Consider the following 22937-nt stretch of genomic DNA (forward strand, 5'->3'; position numbering starts at 1 on the left):
CGCGCCGCGGCTTCCCGCCCCGTCCCGGGGGCGTCCAGGGACGCGGCGCGGCCAACTCACCATGGTGACTCGCGCCGCGGTCGCGCCGCCGCTGGGTCCCGCTGCCGGGGAGCTAGGGCTGGAACGCAGACTCCTGGGCGAACTTCAAAAGTTGGTTCCCTTCGCCAAAACCAGGCTCTCGACACCCAAGCACTCACAGGAGCCAATGGGAACCCTGGGGGGACTCCATCCAGGCGGGATCCGCAGCGCTAGGTGAGGGCGAGAAGGAGGCGATCAGCAGGCGGGGTGCATGCTGCAGAGGGCAGGGGTCCACTCAGACCAGGGGCTCAGCGCCTGCCTAGGTAAGTCTGATACTCTCCCCTGCCTAGCTGCCCTACCTCTCTCTTCTTTCTTCGGGCACTTAACTCCGTACTCCTTTGGCTGAGCCTCGGCTCGGGCTGGGCAATCTGTCCATAAATGGAGAATTCACCTCAGGCCTGACCAATCAGAGTTTATTTTCATAGCGTCACTCCTCAGGGAAACCGTAGTAGCCAACAAGCTTGGAGCTGCTGGAGTTTCCAAAGACCTCTGGATCCTGTAGTCCTCTTGCACGCCAGCCACCGAAGAGCGCTGCTCACCCGGCTCCCGGTTCCAAGACTTCAACTGCTAGGAAGAAATCCTCTGGGAAACAGAGGTAAACCTCTCACTTTTTTTTTTTTAATGCATAAGTTAGAGTAGATGGGGCTTCCAAGCTGAAGGGGTATGATTTTCCCATGACTTTTTTTTTTTAGAAGAAGGAAGTATTTTATCAGCATAAAAGATCAGAGTCGTGGCAGCAGCCCAAAGGAAATCCTTTTTCTTTCCAACGTCTGGATTGTGAGGAAAGTCAAAAATATCATTTCCCCCTACCCCTCCTTTTACCTGAATTTCCTAAGAAAACAAAGGAAGGCCTTTTTTTTCTTTTGGACGTTTGATGGCGAAGTTGCACTGCGTTGAGCAAAGGGACAGAGGAGAGGTAAGTGGGAAGGAAGCACCATCTGACCCTCAATCATCACACGTCCATGGAGAACAATTAGCAGTGCAATCAGAACTGTACATTATTCCAGAATGTGCAGTTTCAAGAAATCAGATGGAACGTGAGGGGAAGATTGGGGGAAGGCTGAATCCTGAAATAAAGGTAGGGAGTCTGATTCTATTGTTTTAAGGGTTCAGGAAGTAAACTTGGTGGGTCAAAACAGAATTGCCCTCCTGGGGTCCATGGTAAGATTGGAAAACTTAAGGGCATAGAAAAAGTATGAAGCATGATGATTTGAACCAAAGTGGTAGCCCTTATTTGAATATAGGATCTTGAGTTGGAATGGATGTTAAAAATCATCTTGTTGAGAATAAGTAAATAAAATGTAGTTCAGCTGACCCTTAATAATGTGTGGGTTTGGGGCACTGAGCCCCATGCAATCTAAAATCCTTGTATAACTTTTGATTCCCCAAAAACTTCATTACTAATAGCCTGCTGTTGACTGGAAGCCTTACCCATAACATGAACAGTCAACACATATTTTGTATGTTATATGTACAGTTGACCCCTAAACAATACAGGTTTGAACTGTGCAGTTCCACTTGCATGTGAATTTTTTTCAATAAATATATTGGACAAAGCTTTGGAGACATGCAGCAATTGGGAAAAACATTTTCTTTTCTCTGACTTTACTGTAAGAATACACTATATAATATATATAACATACAAAGTATGCGTTAATCAACTGTTTATGTTATGGGTAAGGCCTCTGATCAACAGTAGGCTGTTAGTAGTTAAGTTTTTAGGGAAGCAAAAGTTACACAGACCTGATTCACCAAATTCTTAGGTCAGTCTGAGTCCATGTCTCCAGGGTATGTCATTCTTCAGAATATGACCAGGTATTTTAGAAACTAATGAGTAGAGGTTACCAAAAGGAAAATTTGAGTTTACCAGTAACACAGGAAACACTACTTTGTTTGGAACAGACACACTGCCTAAGCCACCATCCCATCCATTGTCGACCTTGATTAGCAGTTGGATTGACATGGCTTCATTCAAGGGGCGCAAGCAAAGACAGTTGTTTGCCCCAAGGTTAACCCAGGGATGCCAGACACTGTAAATCTCTTAATGAACTATCAACAACCTATCAATCTTGGGTTTCTAAAACTACCTTAACATGATTGGTCAGTTGTATTAACATTTGAGGTTTTTTAAAAATGCATACTTGTACTTGCTCTAAGAGTCTCTTTCCAGTTTCAAGAGGTATTCTCAACTCTAGTAGGTGGGATTTGATGAAGATATATGCTTGTGTTCATTTTTCAGGATTTTGTAATATAATTCCTTTCTAGATTGAAATACAAACATACACATTTATGCCTAAGTAATACTTATAAGATTTAGTGTCACGTAACCCTGAATTTGAAGTCTGGTTTTTCCACTTAACTAGCTGTGAGATCTTAATTTCTCTGAACTTTAGATCCCTTTTCTATAAAATACATTGATGTGAATATGAGAAGAAATATGTGTAGATGGTCAACAAATGTTGGTTCCTTTTTTCCCTGCACCTATACCATGAGTTCCAGGTTAGGGATTCAGACCTGGGGCCCACGGTGAGATCAGACAGAGTGTGACCCTCTGAATTGTGTGCCAAGTCCTGGGGCTTGTTTGTGTGCCCTTTTCTTCAGGGAGAGTTAATAGCTTTCATCAAGTTCTCAAAGATGCCATAGCTGTCAAAACATTAAGACCCACAGCTCTTGATTATATTAGTTATACCTCTCTGGGTCTTTGTCTCTATCGTGTTTTCTTGAGGTATAAGAATTAGAAATGAGTCTGATAGTATAAGGACAGAGGTTCAGCTTGGACCTCAAAGAAGAACCCACTAATTCACAGTTTGAACATAGAATAGTGTGTGATCATGTAATAGAGCCTATAATTTCATGAAGAATTCCTTCAAGCCCTGCCCCTGGTCCATCCTAATCTTAGAAAGGTACACTGTCAGTTTGGCTAGGGTGATCACACATCCTGGTTTACCTGGGAGAGTCCTGGCTATGCCTTTATCTCAATCAAATGATTAATTGTAACCCCTTGCATTCCCCAAAAGGCCTAGTTTGAATGATAAATTATTTGGCCTAGATGTTTGGTCAAATTGCACCTCCCAAAAAATCCTTTCTTTTCAAAATGAAAGTTTTTCCAATTTTCTTGATTTACACCTATTTTTCAGAGGACTCAGTAATATATTAGCAGATATGTATACTTCTTTGAGGTCAGTAGCAATGAAGTGAAAGCAACTTGTAAAATTGTAAAACTCATTCTAAACACTTGATGGAGCTAGTCAGATGGGACTTTATACCTATGTTGGCATGATTAACTGCATTTAATCTAGAGTTGAATGAAAGGACCAAAAGAAAAAAATCAAGATGCACTGAAAGCACAATTTCCCACATGAACCTGTCGGTGAAAAAAAATCACTGCTTATCCACCTTGGAAAACCATCAGTGAGAATTGAAACAAATTCCATGTTATTACCATAAAAGAACATCAGCATGCAGTCACAACAATAAAAATAAAAAATTATTAATAGGAAAACTAGGCCAGAAATCTTTAACAAGACACTAATGAGAAAGAGCCTGTGTCACAGCAATGTGAAATGTCCTGGGTAATCACTGTTTCTACCAGGACAGGCATCATTTATTGGGTTCAGTACGTAACAGCTACTGAACCAAGTGCTTACTGTACAGTATCTTATCTCATCTTCCATACAACCATATTAACTTCATTCACATTTAAGAAACTAAACTGAGCTTCCCAACCTGGGTCTGGGAAGAACAGCTCCCACGAAGATGAAGGAGAAGAAGGGTTGTTCCGCTATCGCAGAGGGAGGAGTGACCAGGGTGTGCCCCATCACCACTGGCAAGCAGATGCACAGAGTGGGCATCAAAAAGCAGGCCTCTCAATCACTCAAAGAGAACCGGATATGTGCCAGGAAGGAGATGGGAACTCCAGATGTGCGCATTGATAGCAGGCTCAACCGAGCTGTCTGGCCCAGAGGAATAAGGAATGTCCAGCTGTATCCACGTGCAGTCGTCCAGGAAATGTAATGAGAATGAAGATTCTCCAAATAAGCTCTGTATGTTGGTTACCTATGTACCTGTAACCTCTTTCAAAAATCCGCAAGACAGTTAGTCTGGATGAGAACTAACCAGTGATTACCAAATAAAATTATAAAATTGAAAAAAGAAAAGAAACTAAATTGAGAGAATTTGAAGTAATTTGCCCAAGCTAATGCTCAGCTACCATGAATCAGATCTATATATTTGTTGGCCTCTGAAGCCCACACTCTGACCCTCTAAGCAGTGACTCTGTAATAGGATTGCCTATCAGCAGAGATTTTCCCTAATGCAGGCCCAATATGAATGGTAACGTATTTATTAAAACCCTGGGAGACTGTCCAAAGTACTGGAAAAAGTACTTTTAATGGGACATAACAATTACATTTGTATAGTCAACTTCAAACATCTTTAAGCTTCTCCTAATGTTAATATTGATTTGTGAAAAGGATATTGCAGAGAATTTCTCCACCGTTGGATAATATAATGAGATGCTACTTCTGATTTTAAAATTTTTGCTATAATGTAACAATTATTTTTACTGAAATAAAGGAGTTACTATATAAAAATAAAGGAACAAAATATTTTTAAAAGTTTAAACTGACAGCTTATTGAATGCATGTTTTTATTATTATATTTTCTCTGACTTAAACCAATGTTTTCTTTTTTTTCTTCCAGTTTCAATTTGATGTTTATATTCAGAAGATAAACATTGACCTTTCTCCAGATTTAAAAATGACTGAGTAATTAGTAATACTAGTTGTGGGGTCCCATGATCTGACCACGAGCGAGGTGTTCCACAGAAGTGAGCTTTTCAGATAATTGAATTTCTGAATCAACTCTGTCCACACCCTGGTTTTCTTCTCCTTCCTTCCTGTCAATTTATGCTATCTTATTGGATTTTGTGTATTCTTGTAAGTCATCTTTAATCTTGGGCGGAACCTGGCAAGGCCTGTAGAAATAAATAGATGCATTTAAAAAACTAAAAAATGGCAGATAACTACATGAACCTTGCCTTTTTAAAGCACCAATACTTTTTTTAACTTGAAAATTTTTCTGAAATAAACTACATGCTTCATTGCCTTTGAAAACATGCTTAATGTCAAATAGCTCATGCCTGAAGACTCAAGGTCATCACTATAAATATAGATCATCACACAGGGTTGTACTGAGCTGAGGCTCTTGGGGACCATTGAATGGAATGACATTACCACGACACCTCACAGCCCTGGACCATTGTGCTCGTACAATTCTCCTGCCTTTTTTGGGTTTTGATTTTTGGCTTTTTAAAGTTTATATTCTCCATTTCCAGAGACTTTTTTTCTCCTGCTATATACTGTTCCAATTTAGTGTCTTTAGTAACAAAGAGCAAAACAAGCACATGGTTTGCATCATGAGAAAGAAATGTTAAAGGTATATATGCTGAAGAGCCTAGGGAAAGCCCAGAGTAGGTCTGTACTCGCTCTGTCCTTTCCTGGCTGCTTGGCTTCCTGGCTTCCTGGCTTCTCTAAATGGGTGGATGTCCTTCTGTCTCTTCAAGCTTCTCCCACTTACAATCTCTCCTCCTCCCATCATTTCAGCTGGCCATTTGTCATGATCCCAACTCAGGCCCCTGAACAACATTTCAGCAATGCTGCCCACAGCTCACTGGAAACTTCCATCTTGGTCTCTTGGATTCAAGTTCCAGAGCAAAAAAGGGAGGGAGAAAGAGAAAATCTGACTCACCCAGTTCAAGCTTCCAAACCACGCCACCCAGGTTATAGGTCACTGGAAAGCCTATGGAAGGCTCTGCTTAGACCAGGTGTCTCTACAGCCACATTCCAAGCAAATGTTGTCACGGGTGGTGTCTCAAAGCTACTGTCCCACTAAGGAGATATGAGGAATGGGGACAGTCTCTGAGGAAGGGACCCGTTAGGCACTCCAAATTTGGGGCGTGCAGCAGTTTGCCACTTGCATCTGTCTGCTGCTTTAATTTATACACAGTTTTCTTGGTGAGGCCATGGGGTCAATTTCATTCACCTCCTCAACAGAAAAAAAATGCATTGGTTTTGAACAATCATTGTCAGTTCAGCTTTATCCATCATACACCTATAAATATCTTTATATATTTCTATTTAAGATGTGACATATGTTTTGCCTTTATTATGCACTTATATTTGTGTGTTTATATATATGTCTATAAATATTTGTATATACATAAAGATATGTATATGTGTGTATTTAAATGACATATTTTTTCAAGATATTGTTATAAACACTTGGGAGGATTTACTTTTTTAGACTTCATTTTATAGGGCCAGAGTTGCAATTTTAGGGTCACAGCAGAATTGAGAATAATACAGAGGTTTTTTTATATATTTTCTGCCCCGACACATGCATAGCTTTTGCCACTACCTACAGGGGGATTTACTTTGAATAGCGTTTCTTAGTGTTGGTGACTCTACATGTTGGCAGCATGGTTTCCAAATCACTAGTGTTTTCTCTACTATGACAAGCATTTCCTGAGCACTATTGTAGGTGCTGGAGAAGTGTAAATAAGTGCCATGTCCCCATAGGACTCATGTCTTTCCACATACATCAAAAATATATACAATAAGGATGTGCTTGCGAAAAGATGGTGGAGTATGAAGGCAAGGTAGAAACCTCCCCCCACATACACACTAAGGAAGCAATTACACCAAATAACAATTAACCCTGAAAATGACTTGAAGACTGTAGAACAGACCATCTATACCTGGTGGAAAAGAGATGACATGGAGAAAGGCAAAGTGTCAGAGCTGCACTTAATCAGGACCCAAGCTCTTCCCCCACCCCAGCCCGCAAGTGGGAGGAAGAGGAACAGAGTGGGGAGGGGAGAAACACTCAGGAATCTGGCACACCTGGCCCTGGAGAGCTGGTCTGGGAATATGAGTCCACATTGCACTGGTCTTTGGGGATTAATAGGGCTGGACACCAGGGAGAGTTGAAGCAGTCTGGAGGCTGAGATCCCTGCCCTTTGGGGAGGATGGGCACACTAAATCAGTCCTGGTCAAACCCAACACAGAGGGGGCAGTTTAAAAGATTTACCAGCAACAGGGAAGAGTGCCAGAGAGGCAGGGGTCAGAGGGAGCTCTCTGGAGGAAAAAGGGCAGGGTGAACAACACTGGCCCTCCCTCAGCCCAACTGGTTTGACATTCCCAAGAACCAGCCCCAAGGGCTCCATTCCCCTTGCTGGGAGCTTAGCCTCAAAGCATTTCCCTGTGCACCTGCCCCACAGGCTCAGCAGCACCACAATTACTGATCAGCAGGCAGAGGGCAGCCCAACCCACAACATCCCAGAAGTGCACTGTACCTCCACTCAGTTCACAAGGTCACAAAAGGAGCTGTCAGCCACTGCTGACAGAGATCAGACACTGTCTTCAAAGCAGAAAAGTGGCACTGCTCACAGCCCATCAACAGGAACTGCAGCTCCACCATAAAGGAGAACCAGGCACTGGGGATCAGAGGCTGCAGCTTCTGGGCACCACAGGGCACCTTCTTCATAAAGCCATTAATTTCTAGACCAGGCATAGCTGATCTACCTAATACAAAGGAAGAAACACAGAAGCCCAGATAAAATGAGGCAATACATGTTTCAAACAAAAGAATAGGATAAGACACCAGAAAGAGGGCTAAATAGAATGAAGATCACCAATCTTGATAAAGATTTGAAAGTAATAGTCATAAAGTTGCTTACTGACCTGCAGAAAAGAATTGATCTCAGGGAGAACTTCAACAAAAAGAGATTTGAAAAAAGAGCCACTCAGAGCTAAAGAATACAGTAACTGAAATGAAATATACAATGGAGGGAATGAATAGATTGCTGCAAGTAGAGGATGCAATCAATGAGATGGAAATTAGAGAACAGTAAAACAATGAAGCTGAGGAACAGAGTATAAAGAATTTCTAAAAATGAGAGGATGTTAAAAGACCTCTGTGACAACTCTAAATGAAACAATATTCATATAATAGGGGTACCAGAAGAAGAGAAAGATGAAGTAGAAATTCCTGTTGGAGAAATAATGGCCAAAAACTTCCCCAATCTGGGGAAGGAAATAGACACCCAGGTCCTGAAAGCTCAGCGAACCCCAGAAACACAACACCAAGGCATACAGTAATTAAAATGGCAAAGATAAACAATAAGGAGAGAGTATTGAAAGCAGCCAGAGAAAGAGAAAGGATTACTTATAAGGGAAGCCCCATCAGGCTATCAGCAGATTTCACAGCAGAAAATTTACAACCAAGAGGGAGTGGAATGAAATATTTAATGTATTGAAATGGAAGATTCTACAACCAAGAATCCTCTACCCAGCAAGGTTATCATTCAGAATTGAAGGAGATACTAAAAGTTGCCCAGATATAGTTAAAGGAATTCATCACCACTAAACTGGCCTTACAGGATATGTTAAAAAGACTTCTGTATATTGAATGCTCATAAGCCTAAGTATTTTTTATCAGTGAAAATAAACCCACCGTAAGGTAGCAGATCAATTAGTAAGCAAGTATGAAGTTTAAAAAATGAAAAATAGTAAAACCAACTATACACAAAATCAGTCAAGGGATACACAAAAAATGTAGATTATGATATCTGATACCTAAACTGTGGAGGAGGAAGAAGAAAAAAGAAGTACTTTTAGATTGTGTTCAAAATAGAACAACCATCAACTTAATATAGATTGCAATGTATTTAGGAAACTGTCTATTAACCTTATATTCTTGTGGGAACCACAAACCTAAAGCCTATAATAGATACACAAAAATTTTTTTAAAAAGAAATCTAAAACACAACACTAAAGAAAACCTTCAAATAACAAGAGAAGAGTACAACAGAGAAAGAAAGGAACAGAGCAACTACAAAAACAAGCAGAAAACAATTAATAAAATGGCAATAAGTACACACCTATCAGTAAATACCTTAAATATAAATGGACTGACGGCACCCACCAACAGACACAGGGTGGCAGAATGGGTAAAGAAACAAGACCCATCTATAGGCTGCCTACAAGAGACTTATTTCAGACAGAGACATACACAGACTGAAAGTGAAGGGTTGGTAAAAGATATTTCATGCAAATAACAGGGAGAAAAAACCAGGAGTACTAGTACTTATATCAGACAAAATAGACTTCAAAACAAGAAAGTAACAAAGACAAGGATATTACATAATGATAAAGGGCTCGGTCCAATAAGAGGATATAGCAATTATAAGTATCTATATGCCCAACATAGGAGCACCTAAATATGTAAAACAAATATTAACAGAACTAAAGGGAGAAATAGCAATACAATAACATTAGGAGACTTTAACACCCCACTTCCATCAATGGAAAGATCATCCAGATAGAAAATAAATAAGGAAACAGAGGCATTGAACAACACATTAGATCAGATGGACTTAACAGATACCTACAGAACATTCCACCCAAAAGCAGCAGGATACATATTTTTCCCAAGGGCACATGGAGCATTCTTCCGAATAAATCACATACTAGGCCACAAAAAGAGCCTCAATGAATTAAAAAAGATTGAAATTGTATCAAGCATCTTTTCAGATCACAGTGGTAAGAAACTAGAAATCAATTACATGAAGAAAACAAAAAGACCCCACAAAAACATGGAGGCTAAATTACATGCTTCAAATAATCAATGGATTAATGAACAAATCAAAGAATCAAATGATCAATGAATAATCAAAGAATACGAACAAATCAAAACAAAAATACAGCACTTCAACATATGTGGGACACCACAAAAGCAGTTCTAAGAGGGAAGTACTTAGCAATACAGGCCTACCTCAAGAAAGAAGAACATTCCCAAATAAACAGCCTAACCTCACAACTAAAGAAAACTAGAAGTAGAAGAACAAATGAAACGCAAAGTTAGTAAAAGAAGAGACATAGTAAAGATCAGAGCAGAAATAAATAAAATAGAGGAAAATAAAACAATAGAAAAAAATATCAATGAAACCAAGAGCTGGTTCTTTGAGAAGATAAAAATAGACAAACTCCTGGCCAGACTTATCAAGAAAAACAGAGAGAACACAAATAAGCAAAATCAGAAACAAAAAAGGAAAATTACAACTGACACCACAGAAATACAAAGAATTATTAGAGAATTCTATGAAAAATTACATGCCAATAAATTGAATAACCTAGAAGAAATGGACAAATTGCTAGAAAAATACAACTTTCCAAGATAGACCCACAAAGAAACAATCTGAACAGATGAAATTCCAGTAACGGAATTGAATTGGTATTCAAAAAACTCCCAACAAAAAAAGTCAAGTACCACCAGATGGATTCACAGCTGAATTCTACCAAACATTTAAAGTGGAGCTGGTACCCATCCTTCTTGAAGTATTCCAAAAAGTAGAAGAGGAGGATATGTTTCCAAACTCATTCTATAAGGCCAGCATCACTCTAATACCAAAAGCAGACAAAGAAATTACAAGAAAAGAAAATTGTAGACCAGTTTCACTGATAAATGTGGATGCAAAAATCTCCAAAAAAGTATTATCAAACCAAATTCAAAGATACATCAAAAGGATCATCCATCACGACCAAGAGGGATTTATTCCAAGGATGCAAGGAAGGAATAATATTCATAAATCAATCAGTGTTATACACCACATTAACAAAAAGAAGGATAAAAGCCACATGATCATCTCAATAGATGCTGAAAAAGCATTTGACAAAATTCAACATCCATTCATGGTAAAAACTCAACAAAATGGGCATAGAGGTACATACTTCAAAATAATAAAGGCCACCTATGACAAACCACAGCTAACATAATACTCAATGGCAAAAAGCTGAAAGCATTTCCTCAAAGATGAGGAACAAGGCAAGGATGTCCTTTCTCACCACCTTTATTCAACAAAGTACTGGAAATCCTAGCCACAGCAGTCAGACAAGCTAAAGAGATAAAGGGCAATCAAACTGGTAAGAAGAAATTAAACTGTCACTATTTGCTGATGACATACTACGCACAGAAAACCCCAAAGACTCCACCAAAAAACTATTAGAACTAATAATTGGACCCAGCAAAGTTGAAGCATGCAAAATTAATACACAGAAATATGTTGCATTCCTATATAATAACAATGAACTAGCAGAAAAAGAAATCAGGAAAACAATTACATTTACAGTTGCATTAAAAAAAATAAATACCTAGGAATAAACCTAACCAAGGAGGTGAAAAACCTGTACTCTGAAAGCTCTAAGACACTGATGAGAGAAATTAAAGAGGGCACAAATAAATGAAAATCAATCCCATGCTCATGAATAGGAAGAATTATTATTGTCAAAATGGCCATCCTGTCCAAAGCAATTTACAGATTCAATGTAATGCCTATCAAAATACCAATGACATGTTTTAGTGAACTAGAGGAAACAATCCTACAATTCACATAAAACCACAAAACATCCCCAATAGTCAAAGAAATCTTGAGAAAGAAGAAAAAAGCTGGGGATATCAAGCTTCATTATTTCAAGCTATACTATAAAGCTATAGTAATCAAAACAGTGTGGTACTGGCACAAGAACAGACCCTAGATCAATCCAAGAGCATAGAGAGCCCAGAAATAAACCCATATATATATATATATGGTCAAGTAATATAAAATAAAGGAGCCATGAATGTACACCGGGGAAAAGACATTCTCTTCAATAACTGGTCTTGGGAAAACTGGATAGCTACATGCAAGAGAATGAAACTGGATTACTGTCTAACCCCATACACAAAAGTAAACTCAAAATGGAGCAAAGACCTAAATGCAAGACATGAAACCATAAAATTTTTTGGAGAAAACAGGCAAAAATCTCTTGAACATAAGCACGAACAATTTTTTTCCTGTACACATCCCCCTAGTCAAGGGAGATACAAGCAAAAGTCAACAACTTGGACTACATCAAACTAAAAAGCTCTGTACAGCAAAGGGTACCATCAGAGGAACAAAAAGGCAACCTACAGTATGGAAGTTTATATTCATAAGCAATCTATCTGATAACTGGTTAATATCCAGGATATATAAAGAACTCATATGACTCAAAAGCAAAAAACAACAAAACAAAACCCCAATTTTTACAAATGGGTAGAGGACCTGAACAGACATTTTTCCAAAGATGAAATACAGATAACCAACAGGAACATGAAAAGATGCTCCACATTGCTAATCAGGAAAATGCAAATCAAAACCACAGGTGTGAGATATCACCTCTCACCAGTCAGAATGGCTACTATCCAAAAGATAAGTAATAACAAGTGTTGGCGAGGATGTGGAGAAAAGGGAACTCTCTTACACTATTGGTGGGGATGTATATTGGTGCAGCTGCTATGGAAAGCAGTATGATGTTTCTAAAGAAACTTCAAATAGAAATACTATATGATCCAACAACCACTTCTGAAAATTTACCTGAAGAAAACAAAATCTCTGATTTGAAAAGATACATGCACCCCTATGTTTATTGACAAATTAGTTACAATAGCCAAGATATGAAAGCAACCAACAAGTCCATTGGCAGATGAATGGATAAAGAATGTGTGGTGTGTATACACAAGGGAATATTATTCAACCATTAAGAAATAAAGAAATCCTGCCATCTGTGACAACATAGATGGTATTCTCCTAAGTGAATTAAGCTAGGCAAAGAAGTACAAATGCGATATGATTTCACTTATTTCTGCAATCTAAAAACAAAGCAAAAATGAACAAGATAGCAGTAGAATCATAGACACTGAGAAGTGACTGGTGGTTACCATGGAGGAGGCATTAAGATAGGTGAATAGGGAAGATGAGGGGGATAAAAGGGCACAAAAATCTCAATCATAGTATTCACTAGTCGTGGGGTTGGAAGTGCAGCATAGAAAATACAGTCAATGGTTCTGTAGCATCTTTCTACGTTGACAGATAATAACTGCACTGGTTGGGGTGGGGATTTAATAATGTGGATAACTGTTGAACCACTGTGTTGTATAATTGAAACTAATATAATATTGTGTATAAACTATACTTCAACAAAAACAAATATACAACAACCCTGGGGCTTCCTACTTTCATATGCAACGTGTTCCTGAGAATACACACCAATGTCAGATATATCAAATTCAAAACCAGATTTGTGTTGCTGTGAAGAATTGACCATCTAAAGTCTAAAAGGTAGCTTTCAAGTTTGGCTCAGGCTATTTACCTATCAATTAAGACTTGTTTTTCTTAGCTGTGAAAACAGAGAGTGATAATACCTCCATCATTTATTTCTCACATAGTATTTTGAGAATTCAATGAATGAAGTCACATAAAGTGATGAGAATAGTGATGGATACATAAGACTTTTCAGTATGATTTGGCATTTTTGAGGCTAAAGATTTACCATCTTCTGCATACCTAATCATTTTCTTCTTTGTTTCAGTTGTTCTAAGTTTATGAGAACTACACTTCTTTTTACTATTTTTGCATTTATATTTTCCCTTATTTCACTAATTTTGATAAAGAAAAAAGGCTAGGAACATAGTTGAATAAATATTGCTAGGTTGACAGGGACGATGGCACAGATGAAATGGAACCGTAAGCTGAGTCGGCAGACAGCAACCACATGAGGTCGATCAAAATGTTCCTTTGTTACCTGGCTTATTGCCTGATGCCAATAGGAAAGATGGCTCAGGTACATTAATATATAATGTCCTTATCTGTGTAAAGGTCAAGGGTACCAGGAAATGGCCCCTCCCTTTTACTATTTTAAATTCCTGAAAGTCCCAAAATAAAACCTAACATGATAAACTTGACAAGAGTTTCCTGTAAGAGGATGTTCAATAAGGCATTGGTAACAAATTAATTATATATTTGACCAAGAATGTGATTCTAAAAGGAGCTATGACAATTATGAGCTTCTATAATTTAAGGTAGTACAATTAAAAAAAAGAAAGGAAAAAGAAAAAAGCAGTTAACAGAATAAAAAGTGGTTGAATGGATAAATAAAAACCAAAAGAGAAGTGGCTAGATTTCCAATATTTTCTGCAGTACATTATCATTGGTTTTAAATTACAAAAGAAATATACGCTTCTTGTTATAAAATACAGCATATGAATTAAGAGTTTGTAAAATACAAAGTGAAAGTCGACCTGCCCACACTCTCTCCCACACGATTTTAAATGTGAGGAAATGTTGATTCTCTTGGTAGAAAATGAGAAAAAGAGGCCCCAGTTTTAGTGAGTTCTGTGTTCGACTGTTCAGTGGGAGCTACAGAAGTTCCAGGCCTCTGTGGGAGAGGCTGACTGAACTGCAGGGGAGACGTCAGATCTGATACTGTCTGTGCCCTTTGCATCATCTAGTTAACCTCTGACTGCTGTTGGTGCTGAACTACTACTCCATCCTAAGCCTTTTCTCCCTCCTTAGCTATCTGTTGGCAAGGGTGTGGGAAAACAGGTTTCTTCTAAATTTTATGTGGGAGTATAAATAGGTAGAAACCCTGTGGAAAGTGATTTGACACTATCTAGCAACAATACAGAATTGTGCAATCTCTGACCCAGCCATTCTGCTTTGGGGAGTTTATTCAAAGATGCACACGCACAATGCAAATTAACGTATGTCTACAAAGCATCATTGGCACAGCACAAGATTGGAAACAACTCAAAAGTCCATCATTAGTGGAAGTGGTGAAATATATTAGGAGACAACATATAATAGAATATTTAAGATTTTAAAAAGCTTTAAAACAGAATGAGAAATTTCTCTCTGAACTGATATAGAAAGACTTTCAAGATGTACTAGTAAGACAAAAAAAGTAAAGTGCAGACTAGTATGTACATTAAGCAATAGTATGTATATCAAGAATGGCATATATGTCTACCTTCTGTGTAAGAAAACAGGGATGGGGAAATAACAGATTTGTATTTATGTTTGCATGAAGAAACTTTGGAAAAGACGCAAGAAATTCAAACATGAGGAGTGTTTGTGAGAAGTGGGAAGAGGGGAGAAGCCAGACTGAATGCTGGATGTGTTTTATCTTGCTTGATTTTTGAACCACTGTATATACAGTACTCAGAAACATTAAAAAATATTAGAATCAAGCAAAACATCTTACATATGGCAGAATATACGAAGACTAAATAGATCTCACGCAAACAAATGTTTTGAAAGTGTTAAGGAGGGCTTCTTGGACCTGTGGCTTGTGAGCTGGCTGACCTTAAAGATGGATTTAAAAAGGGCGAGAATTAGCAGAGGATCTTCCAGGATTTAGGATCTGCATATACAAGAGCCCAGGGGTAGGAATACTTAGAGTTGACTGGAAATGTTTCTTCTCAGGACACTTTTTGAAACTCACTGAAAAGTAAGGAGCTGAGAGTGTACTTTGTCTGTGGTACTGCGGTGGAATGAATCTGGTTCTCCAGTCTTTGCTCTACATAAAAGCTAATACATGACAACTCTTATACACTGTTGATATTCCATCCTCAGATATGTCAGATCTCATCCATTTCTCATCTCTGAGAAAAGTTATCGAGTAAATAGAAGTTACTTATGCCATGAAAATTGAACCCTAATCCATTTTAGGACAGGACATGTCAGCAAATTCAAATGATTAAACCTGATTTTTAACCTCTTTCACCTTAGAAACAGATCTATTGTGACTAAGGAACTCGGGTTTGTGTAATAATTTATTTGAGTATTGAAGTCATAATAATAGCATGTGCCTTACTTAGATATCTTACCTTCACATCTCTTGATAAATTTCCTATTATCCTTTCCACTGAACGTGAGCCATGAGAAGAACAGCTGAGTTAGAGCAGGTGTTCCTGATGACAGAATAAAGGAAAGTCAACTTTGTTTTTACCAAACCTCATAAAGTTGCTCAACAATCCTCAGATGACTCATTTTAGTCTCTAAAATCACATTAATCCTGTTGCCTTGAAAACAGTGCTTTAGGGAAGTGGATCCAACTGTGTTAAATCAATCTCTCTGACACACACACACTCTCTCTCTCTCTCCTCAAACAAAAAAAGCCTTGAAGAAAGTATAGTGAATGTTAACATTGATGGGATTCAGATTGTAAGACCATGAATGATTTTTCTTTTACTTTAACTTTTTTATATTTCCCAAAGTGTATTTAATGAGCATGAACTACTTTTATAGTAAAAACAGAAAAGAAAAACAACTGAAGCACAAGTTTAAAAGCAGTTTGGTGGACCAGGGCCAAGCTTGCAGCTCATCCCTCTTAGTTCATCTTCCAGGAAGCCCCGAGTGAGCCTGCTGCCAGGGCCCCTTGTTTCACTCTCAGATATTTGGTCATCTACTTTGAAGACTCCACACAGTCAGCTCCGGGGAAAGAAAAACAGATGCCCCATATTGCTTTCACTTGGTTAACTTCAATGCACCTGGGCTCTTTGTAGCTCCTACTGTCACTCTAAGATCACCTCCAGGCCAGACTCAGCACTGGATCCCATGCCTCAGTCCCTCTTCTCCAAAACAAACAAATAAATCCAAATCCATCAGCAGTCCTGACTAATGCAGGGTTTACTGGCTTTTCTTTGGGAAAGTGAGGCAAGTTCCTCATAACACACAGTGAAACTTCCCTAAAAATACCTGTATACACTAACTTCCACTCTTCAAAGTCCCTCTCTTAGCAGCTGCTTCATCCCCTTTTCCACCCAAAGTGCCTCTTGGGGCCTCTTGTATCTGACATTACTATCCTTTCTGGGAGAGACAGCTTCACAGCCCACGTGGCTCAGTGGTCCAGCAGAACCCACATACTGAACAGTCTGGAACCTGCGAGACTGCCAACTTAGCTGGCACACACCACCCATTAAATGAGAGTCATTAGTCAAATTTGAACCACCTCATTTTTTTCAGGTGTGTCTCCAGTGCCCACGGTTCAACTGAATTAAGGCTAATGGTCCCTGAAAAATAGATAAAACTTATATTCTATTTAATGTCCTAAGCAACACAGAGATAAAAACTAGTATAGGGTTTGTGCAAAACAAATGGCCATAAGGATGAATCCTTAACTCAATGCCTTGTGAGATGTAACCATTCTTAGGAGCCAAAATACCAGAGTGCCAGAGATACGAGACTGTTTGGCATGTGGGTTCGGCTGGACCACTGAGCCATGTGGCCTGTGGAGCCGTCTGTCCCAGGAAGTAGGGTGAGGTGCAGGGTGCTGTAGGCCCCAAGACAAGAGCACAAGTGGAGGCCCACAAAACCATATGCCTAAATACTATAAAGCTAACAAATCATTAAATAAAATATGTTCGTCATCCTACCTTGACAAAATTACCTTCATAACCTGGAAGTTCAGGTCTGGATTTAGAATCTTGGACTCCTTCGAGTCCTTGCTGGAGCATGGTGCATGCGGAGGGCCAGCCCTTGCTTTGGCCTTCATCCCGCTTTCCTTCCTCTTCCCACTCTCAGCTCCCGCCCTCCCTGCCTCAGCACGGGTCCCTATATACCTGGAGGGAGCTCTGTGCACCATGGTCCGCCCCCAAGCTCTTTGGCCAGTTTCTGACATGAAGCAAAGTGCCCCTCTGTTTCCTGTACTATGGGGGGTGGGGACGGAGGGGAAGATTGCAGAGCATATTAGCGGGAATTTTTCATTTCCCTGATTTGGTTATAAACAACCTTTCCTGATACCTAGGCTAGAAGGTAGAGGGGGAGTATGAGGAAGGTTAAAGGTGACCAAGGACTGGAGAAAGGCCACCATGCATCCTATCTCTGCACCTCCAGTTCAGGAGCAGCCCGTCCTGTGCGGAGGCAGGAAGACAAACTGTATCAGCCCAAGGCCGTCTGATGCCCAACCAGGAGGCAGCACAGCTCAGGACCATGAGTTCAGAACTTCAGAGCATGAAGGGATGGAAGGGGCCTCAAGGCTGAGCATGGTGTTGGGCGACTGGATGTGCTGGTACAGCGTCATTCGTCCCCCTGACTCCAGCCGGGAGGGACGTGAGTGTGCTCCGCGCCCAGGAGGGTGTCAGGCCTCTCCTCCCCAATCTTAGCCACCAGGCTCTGAAAGTTACTGTCTTGAAGACTAGCTGCACGCGCTATCCGCCAGTCATAGAGTCAGGTCTGGACACAAAAACTCCAGAGAGTGGTTGATACCCATACAAATAAAGCTTTAGATCAAGGCCTCCATTACAGAAGAAAACATTTTACGGTAAGGCACTTGGTGAGATGTCAATGAGAGTCCATAGTACTCGATCTTTCTCTGAAGTCTGCTCCTCTCAACTCCACCAAAAACACACTTAGAAGTAAGTACACCATCCTGGCTTTGAGCTAACTGTCATTAACTTGCTACTTCCTCTGCCACCTGCATTTCCATTTCAAAAGTAAAGTCACTGAGAAATGGCACTGGAGTTTGAAAAGAGGATAGAACTCCTGAATATTTGGGTTGAACAAAATGGAGCCCGGGAGGCCAGGTTTACACTGGGTTCTCATAACATCCCCTTAGGAAGCCAGTTCACTCTGTCCCTTGCACCTTGGAGAGCCTGTAGTGTTTCCATTGGTAAGAAAGGGAACATTGTAGGGCTAGGGAAAGGTAAGGTAGGGAGAGCCCGCACTCCACCGATAGTAACGGGAAATCGCAAAGAGGAAAAGCCTTAGGAAGTTACTCTACGGCCTTCATACTAGAGCATAAACCCCAAGATGCATTTTCCTTCTGTGAATGCCCATAGACGCAAGTTCGAAGTTGGAGAGACAAATGTAGGAATGAGCACAAAACTTCCACTCTTTCACTTTTTCCTTATCAGCCTATGCAATACAATTTCTTCCAAAGAAAGGGATAAAATTCCAAACATCTCAGAAGCCCATTGTCATCTCTTGACTTCTTCACCTGGAAAAACATTTCTCTTACCTCATCCTTGTCTCTGGTTTCAAAAGGTAGTATGTTTCTGGGAGTGTCTTGTGGATCAACTGCCCGGGCCCTCTCTCCCTCTGCGTCCAGAGCAGCCGCATCGGAAGGCAGAGGACAGGAGGCTGACCGTAACAGGGGAGAGTGGTCACAGCCAGCTCTAGTCCGTGTTTGCTGTGAACTTCGGCACTTAACCCTTTCTCTGCCTTGACGTCCTCATCCATAAAAGGGGGATGATAATAGCCTTCTGCTTTACTGGGCTGAAGATTGAGTGAGGTAATGTATAGAAAACATATAGCAGCTGGTCAGTAGGTCATATCATCCAGTGGGCATTAACTGCCTGAGTGCAGGGACCCCATTTTAAAAAACCCATTGCATCTCTAGTACGTACCATGGTACCTGGCACATAGTAAGCACCCCAAAATACTTAATCAGTGTTAACAGTGTGTGAGAAGGCACTTGAGTGCCAAGAGTCCCTGTGGGATCCTCCTTTAAGTACCACCCTTCCCTGCCCAGAATCTGTGGCGGGGGGCGGGGGGGAGGCTTGCCACATCGTTCACTATGTGATGCCTGAAGCTGGGTGGGTAAAAGTTGTTAACCTGAGTAATAAGTGCACAGTCAACAGCAGGGGGGAAAGAAGGTTTTGTGTAACCTAAAGGAGAGAAGTCATTTTATTTGGGCTGCATTATCATTTTTACTTTCATTGTCTGATGACTGGATGTGACTAGACATGGCCCAGTTTGGTTGCCTGACCCCTGTGGTGGAAGCTAAACTTGCATAAACCCTCGTGGGCATACTCTGGGGAGTGAGACTGCTTTGTGGAGTTCCTTGGCAGGAGCCCTAGACAAGGGATTCTTTCTCGTTCCAAGCTACGGCATGTGACTGTGGTATTGGAGCTGGAAAAGGAGAATCAGATGGAATATTACATGACCAATTAATCATTTTAATCATTAAACATTTTTCCTCCAATAAGAGTTGTTATTGCAGCTTCTGCTGGCTTACAACAGTGCAAGTCCAAACATCCAGTATATTTCGGACCTTAACCCTCTAAGATTATCAGATTTGTCTAGACATTTGGACAGTTTTCTATTGATAACATATAATTATTTTTACATCAGATTTCTAAGATAGTGTCCAAGTTTTGTGCTTCTATATATCCCTTGGCTATTATTATTTTGCTTATACTTTGAAGCCTCCATCAATTGCAGGTGAGCCGATAAAAGCAGAAACGCCTGGTGTAAGGGTGTAAAATACCATCACACAGTATTTGACCTTTGAAAGGCTCTGGGGAAGGTGAATTCATTGGCATAGACTCACTGCTGGAGCCTGTTAAAGAGCGCATCACCAAAATTCATGAATGCTGCTACAAATGAGCTCATCTGCCCAGATATGCTCGCTCACCTGATCCTCCTGAAATCCATCCTGACAATCTATTTTGGCAGCTAGCAATGAAGACACAAATGCTGGCTCTCAGGATTTTCCAGATTGCTTTCAGTATTTCAAATACCAAACTCAGCGTTTTCAAAATTACTTTAGATTTGCCAGAGGCCACAGCGTCAGGACATGTCACCGAGGGGATGCCAGTTGTAAGACATTTGTGTGTGTGTGTGATTTTTTTGCCTTGTAGTTTTCTCTGGGCTTCTTGGTGGTATTATTTGACTTTTCAGGCCAAGAGAGAGAAATGGCAATTGAGGAGAAGTAGACACAGTCTTCGCCATCCATCATCTAGAGGCTGTAAACCCTGAGCCTGGAAAGCAGCATTTGAAGTGGTTCCACAGCTTTGCCTTTGGATAAATGGACCTGGCTTTCTTCCTGAACGCTTGCAGTTATGTGGGTGATTGGCTGTGTCATATGGGAGCGACTTTGCAGCAAAGTGCATGAGAAGAGTGTTAACTCGGTCAGGGCAGGTTTTCTTTCACTCTGATAAGTAACTGCAATGATAATGCTGGGTGTGTTTTCCTGGGAATAAACACATGGGAGGTATACTGGAAAAATTAGGATTAAATCTGGCTGCATGTAACCAAAACCCCCAAATCACAGTGCCTTACACAAGATGGGGGCTCATTTCTCTCTGTAAAAACAAAGGCAGGAAGTGGGCAGTGCAGAATGTATACTAGCTCCATGAAGTCATTAGGAAATGAACCTAATCTCTTTCCAGTTCAAGGCACCGTCATCCCTAGGGGTTGGCCTGTGTCTTCATGGTCCAAGTTGGTGACTAGAGGATCAGCCATCATATTCAGTGGAGGAAGGAGAAGAAATGCACGCCCCATCCATGTAAGACCACATCTCAGAAGTGCAAACATTTTCTACTTTTGTAGAAAATGGTCAGAACACATCAGAGGCTGCCTTCTTCCCTCCATACCTGGAAGATAACTCCTTTCATTACAATGCTAACTGTTATGGGTGAAGATCTGTGAACCGGGAGACCAGGGTCACTGGGAGATGCGCAGGCACGTCCAAATCCACTTGTCCGAGACTGATTAATGCTCTTAACCCCAAGTCAGTCCTCTTCCAGTATTCCCTGTCTCCTTGAACTGCTATACATTCCAGGAGTTAGCAAAACATCTCCTTCCCTCTCACCCCTTACCTCCATCCAGTCATGTGTCTAGTGATTCTAGCTCATATCTGTCTCCTCCCTCCACCTCCACTGCCCCCATGCTAGTCCAAGCTGCTGCCATCTCTCCTGACTTACGGCCAAAGTCACCATTCTGGTTGCCCTGCACCTGCTCAGACGCCTCTGCTGTCTGATCATGACACAGCTAGTGTCATCATTTCAGAGCAAAAGATGTCATGGTTCCCCTCCTTGCCACTTATTACCCCGTGGAGGGCCTTTCTTTGGCCTACACCGTGGGGAGCTGCCAGGTGCACGCCTCTCCTGCTTTCTCCCTTCCCGTTTTCCCTTCAGTCCAGCCACCTTGGTCAACTTTTGGCTCTGCCGGTGCTCTGTGCTCTTGTGTCTCAGGGCTTTCTTGCAAGTCACAGTGCTCTTCCCTTCCCTCTGAATGACCAGTCTTCCGTCTGTGCTCCACTCCTGTTACTGACTGGGGGAAGTTGCTCCTCAACTCCCTGTCAGCTCAGAACCCCCCTTGCACATTTCCCGTGTTTCTTTCTTTTAGCAATGTTGCCTTGTGGTTTCATATGCACTGCTATTTGATTAGCATCTCCCTTGCTGGATCACCTCTCAGGGTCCACAGATCCCTATGCTCCAAAACCAGGTGCTAAAGCAGGAGCTCAGGACAGGGGAAGCAGGACTCACAACTATGCTCTGTACTACTGGTAAAATATAATGAGATAAAGTCTCTGCTTCCTTTCTTATGAAGCCCTAAAACGGGGGAAATTTTCCCTAACTTACTTTCTCATCAAGTAGTTTACTCTGTCTCTCAATGTGTAGCCACAGTGAAGGATGGAAATATTTGGGAATAATGGGAATTTAATATTGTAAAGACAGAGATAAACCTAAAAAACCTGAAATCTGCTTCTTTTAAGGAAGACACCTAAGAAAGGGCTTTGGACCAATTTTCCATCTCAACCGCTAACCCTAGCCAGACAATGGAGGCTTCTGTGTCGGGTCTCTTGGGCCAATGGGACACTGTCCCTGGGGGTGGGATCAGCTGTCTGGGCTCCTTGTATCCAGGTCTCTGGTCTCCAGTTTTGCCTTTCAGGTCCACGATGTCAAAATTCAACATTGGGGTTTTTAGTTGGTGGTCCTTCTAGCCAAAGAGCTACAAAGGTTTTTGATTCATTCTGGAAACATTTCCACTTTTTTTTTTTTAAAGGAAAATGATCTTTTCTAATATTTTCAGATAAGAGGAATGTTTAAGATGGAGTCCTAACAGGTCATTATTCTGTAATGATTTGTTAGCTTTGCTATTGCTTTCTGCTGACATAACGTAATAAACCTAAATTCCCCTCCCGTGTGTTAGTGGTCAGCCATGGATGATGTCAAGGTATCTTATTCTTTGTGGACGACGAGTGGGTAGAGTAGTG

At 40.7% G+C, this 22937-nt stretch overlaps 1 protein-coding gene, 2 long non-coding RNA genes and 1 pseudogene across 4 annotated transcripts in view; 2 read left to right on the top strand and 2 right to left on the bottom strand.

Annotated features, from left to right (window-relative positions):
• Window positions 1-477, bottom strand: part of MYO1E (myosin IE) — a 197502-nt gene extending 197025 nt beyond the window's left edge. The window contains exons 1-2 of one of the 2 annotated variants that reach the window (XM_036903024.2): window positions 378-477; window positions 61-248 (exon numbers count right to left, since the gene is read on the bottom strand). In XM_036903024.2, coding sequence (XP_036758919.2) covers window positions 61-63 — 3 coding nt within the window. In that variant the 5' untranslated portion in view covers window positions 64-248; window positions 378-477. Of the gene's footprint in view, window positions 1-60 lie in introns of both variants that reach the window. The other variant, XM_036903023.2, reaches the window with a different exon arrangement.
• On the top strand, window positions 199-4771 carry LOC118921325 (60S ribosomal protein L31-like; annotated as a pseudogene).
• On the top strand, window positions 1003-5182 carry LOC130679596 (uncharacterized). Its single transcript, XR_008992612.1, has 2 exons — window positions 1003-1156; window positions 4780-5182. It is a non-coding gene; the product is annotated as an uncharacterized LOC130679596 (long non-coding RNA).
• LOC118921326 (uncharacterized) lies at window positions 4686-19092 on the bottom strand. Its single transcript, XR_005028288.2, has 2 exons — window positions 18954-19092; window positions 4686-5053 (listed from the first exon to the last, which is right to left on the bottom strand). It is a non-coding gene; the product is annotated as an uncharacterized LOC118921326 (long non-coding RNA).
• Between the last annotated feature and the right edge of the window lie 3845 nt (window positions 19093-22937).

The sequence above is a fragment of the Manis pentadactyla genome, chromosome 11, assembly GCF_030020395.1.
Source record: "Manis pentadactyla isolate mManPen7 chromosome 11, mManPen7.hap1, whole genome shotgun sequence".
Lineage (NCBI taxonomy): Eukaryota > Metazoa > Chordata > Mammalia > Pholidota > Manidae > Manis > Manis pentadactyla.